At 46.3% G+C, this 4,084-nt stretch overlaps 1 protein-coding gene across 1 annotated transcript; it reads right to left on the bottom strand.

Annotated features, from left to right (window-relative positions):
* Positions 1–2,112: 2,112 nt before the first annotated feature.
* Positions 2,113–3,360, bottom strand: LOC139070500 (uncharacterized). The gene is made up of 2 exons (XM_070552848.1): positions 2,304–3,360; positions 2,113–2,223 (listed from the first exon to the last, which is right to left on the bottom strand). The coding sequence occupies exons 1-2, from the start codon at positions 3,346–3,348 to the stop codon at positions 2,207–2,209; spliced, it is 1,062 nt and encodes a 353-aa protein (XP_070408949.1). The 5' UTR covers positions 3,349–3,360; the 3' UTR covers positions 2,113–2,206.
* Between the last annotated feature and the right edge of the window lie 724 nt (positions 3,361–4,084).

Genomic DNA, 4,084 nt, shown 5'->3' with positions numbered 1-4,084 from the left:
CTTGTGGACCCTCTTTCGGATCCGGGCCGTGGAGGATGTTGTGGTTCATCCAGATGACACCGGCGGCTGACAGGAGACATAGGTGTCGAACGGAACCGGTCCAGAGTTGCCCTCGGTACACGTGGATGGTAGAGCGTTTTATCGATGCGCTTTCTTAAGTTAATTCACTCAGAAATCAAAAGACTCGGTAATGAGTCTTCGTTAGAAGTCGCGATTCAGCTATTCCACCTGGCTTGGCAGAAACAGCGTGAAAGGGGGGAAGAACGAGCCAACAGGCTCTGCCCCCCCTTTGGTTTTCAGGTCTGTTCTCTCTCGTTGTCCAACACGAACTGCTATCAAAAGACTGAAAACTTACCAAAAACCTTTCTCTTCTCAAAGCAAACGTGCTTCATCAAATGTGTCTGGAGTTTACTGTGAGCAGGTGTGTGTGGATGTGTGTGAATGTTTGTGCTTGAGTGTGAAGGTCAGTACCACACATTCAACATTATCTACTTAAGTGTGGATTCATTAATCCATTATAATTACCCCAAAGCATACTAGTCATTCATTTGATTAAACACATTTATAATGAGCAAAATGATAATGGTTATTTTAACATTAAAATCAAGAAAAAGAAGTTTAAACTTTATGTTTTGACTTGGTCTGGGTACAACTCATGTAAACACATCTTCTGGTAGACTGCAGGTGGCAGATGTTATGGTTTCCTCCCAGACTCGCTGGCGTTCAGGTCTTAATCTGTGGGTGAAAGTTCTCAGCGACCCAGCTATGACCCAGCTGAGTCCAACACCACCATTGTGACAGAAAACTCATATTTCCTCACGTTACATTCCCCCCTTTTGTGACGACATGGAGGTCAAGCAGAGGCCACCTGACGTCACAACCACAATAACGTGATGTACTCGTGAAGGTAGACATCCCAGATGAAGGCAGGAACGATGAAGCGTCACCACAGGTCTCGTGTAGAAGGGAGTCTATCCTGATCAGATGATTAAGGCCAAAACTGTTGCAATCATTGTAAAGTAATCCACTTAGGGAATCTTGAAAGCAGAGCTATTTCAATAGCAGTTAATTTTCATCAGCAATAATGCAAAGGTATGCAAAGGATAAGCAGCTCGTGTACCACACGGAGCTGGGCAGGTGATGTATTCCCCAGGCGTAGTCCAGGCGAAGTCCAGCGCAGACCTCGACCCATCTCGAACCACGACCGAAGCCCCATGCGACAGGAAACCAGTTGAAGGATGGTGAAGACGACCCCTCTGATGGGATGTAGTCCATACGAGCTCGGAGAAGGAGACAAAGTGAGACAGCCCACACGATAGATAGCATTTGATGCAAAACAAAGAACTCAATCAAAACCTATCTATGGGTGCCTCTGGGAAAATGTGGGTGCCTTTTGTGAATTATCTAAAGAAGAAATGTACTGCACCCTGTTCTACGTGTCATGTAAAAACGTGATGCAGGGAAAACACAAATAAAAGAAAGTAAATCCTAACTGATATGTGCAACTCAGCAGGCTGCATTAATTAAAGGCATATATATAAAGGAAATAATCATGAAAATGAAGGGCAAATTGGCTTGTGGCCCTTTAAGGGAAATAGTAACAAAATAAAATTAACTTTGTAATCAAATATAATCATGCTACACAAAGCACTAATAAAAAGATAGAGATGTAAATCAGTTCTAAAAATGTAAATCAGTAGGTTAGTAATCCCTAAAGATGTGAGTTAGTAACAGGACCCTGGCTGGAGGCAGGTAACCTGAAAAAAAAACCCAAAGGATATCACATTTGTTAAAAATTCATCCCACAAACGAGAGAATTTGTAACGGTCCACCAGTCAGTGGAAAAGAATCCGGTCAGAATAGAGTCGGTCAGAATAGAGTTTTGAATCTGGTATTGCGGACCCACAGAGACACGAGTTTGGACGTATCTGTGGGAGCAGGCTCATAAGCGATTTGGTTATCAAACTGTTTGTATCTTGTGTTACGAACCCACAGGGAAACTTGTTTGAATTTACCTGAGGGTTCCGTTTGGAACTGGAGCGAAGCTGATGGTTTAGCTGTTAGATCAGAACCTGATTTTACCTGCTCAAAGTTGTGTTGCAGCTTAACGGAGGCGACTTTGTTGTGATCAGAAATAGTAGTGAACTGGAAATGCGAAAATGATGCTCGCAAAGCGGGAGGAGGCTCCCCACCCCCCTTTTGTTTCTCAAACGTATGCCGTGTCTGTGAGACAGGAGAAGCATAACAAAGAACAGTTCTTAAGCTCTTAAAAGCTCTATTACCAAGAAGATGCACATTGTCACCTGAATCGTGCTGAAAGAGTAGGTGTTCAGATGTCCAAAGACCTGGAGGTGTTGGACTTGGAGGTTCTGAAAAGGAGTGATCCAAGGATGGTTGTGTCACGGGTGTCAAAGCCAACCTAGCCATGTTTAGAATCAGATACAGACATGATGCTAGCTTTGGGAACATGGTCTGTCCTGAAAACTGAAGCCAAGAATACTTTATACCCAAGAATGATGGAGGTTCCCACACAGAATCAGAAAAACCCGGTTTAACCAGAGTATCTACAGACTGACTAGAACTCCGCCCCGTAGAAGGTGCAGCACCTAACTCCGGGTCGGAGGTCAATGTTGTCAGCCGAATTGGTGGAAGGTCAGTGTCGATTTCTGCAATGACCCGCCCGCTCGGAGGAGGCGTTCCCCCGAACCGGTTGAAGTCCGCAACGGAAAACTCAGAGCCACTCAGCACCCCCCCTTTGTCAGGAGGGGCCCCGAGCAGAGCATCACTGCACGCACCTACACCTCCCGGGCCGGGTTGCCTTCCCGAGCCCGTGAGAGAGGTGTGCGCAGCAACCACCGAGCCACCTTTAATATCGCCACTGACCACAGGACTGCTGGAAACCGCAGGGTTTTCTGTGTCGTCGTGGTCACCTGTAAGAGAAATCACAGGAAAGAGAGCACAGAGGCCCGAGACTAAGTCACACCCCTGTGAAAGGAGAAAAGAATTGGCCACCGTATTAGCAGAGGTCACAAACTGAAAAGTGACAAGGTCATTCACATAAAGGTCAAGATGTCCGGGCACAAACCCCTTAAATGGCATGGTAGCTCCGTCCGGAGACCACAAGTGTTTCACGGCGGCTGACTTTTCCATCACGCCCCGATAAAGAAGCTGGTTTGTGCATGAGGCGGACTGACGAGTAAAACAGACCTCTGACTGAAGCGGTGGGTCACAGCCTGAAGATTTCACACCCATGCTGGAGAGATGGTCAGCCTTTAACATGGATGACAGAGGAGAAGCATTAGGAAACAAAGGGTTAAGCACAACCTGTTTGTCAGAGAGGTTAACCATAGGCTCAAGAGATTTATTCATCTTAAAAGCAGCAGAGAAAGTGTTGTTTATTTCAAACCTTGATGTTGATGGTGGGTTTTTGACCCCCTGGAAGAAATAAAAGTAAAGAAAAAGCGTTATGACCGCAAACAGCATGTTGTTTGAATTCACGTCATGAATTGCAGACCAGAACCACCTCCGACCCAGTGCAGCTGGCACCGAACCGCAGCCACTAGTCCCCACTGCTCCCGACCGGCGGCACCCGCCTAAAACGGGCCCGTTCGGGCGGGCGGAGGGACCAGCGATGCTCGGCCGGTGAACAGTCTCCTGCGTCATGGCATGTTCTGGAAGCAGAACGTCAGAGAACCTTACACCAGGTGTAACAGTGCAAGAAAGATTTTGTCGTGTCTCGTCCATCTCCCATTAAGTTCAGAGCAACTCGCGTTTTTACCTTCTGAGCCGACGTAAAACTCCGGGCAGATTCCTTAATATGTCTCACACAAACAAGGACTGTCCGTAGCCTACTTAACTTTATGACACAGGGTAAAACAAGGAATTGTTGATAGAGAAATGAATACACACAACTTCACAAGGTGGAAGAAAAAGGCATGGAACCGAGCAACGGAGGCTGTGAAAGCCGACCCGATCACCGGTCCAAAATAAAAATAACAAAAAAAAAAAAATAAACCCTACGCTGCCGAGATGCTATCAGACGGACAAACGTAGCAAAATGTAGATTCTACACACCGTAGCGATT

This window comes from Nothobranchius furzeri, chromosome 6 (genome assembly GCF_043380555.1).
Source record: "Nothobranchius furzeri strain GRZ-AD chromosome 6, NfurGRZ-RIMD1, whole genome shotgun sequence".
NCBI classification, from domain to species: domain Eukaryota; kingdom Metazoa; phylum Chordata; class Actinopteri; order Cyprinodontiformes; family Nothobranchiidae; genus Nothobranchius; species Nothobranchius furzeri.
This window is presented reverse-complemented; position numbering and strand designations above follow the sequence as displayed.

What these genes read in the sequence shown, in the direction of transcription:
- LOC139070500 (XM_070552848.1), bottom strand. Translation starts at nt 3,348, where the DNA reads ATGGTTAACCTCTCTGACAAACAGGTTGTGCTTAACCCTTTGTTTCCT.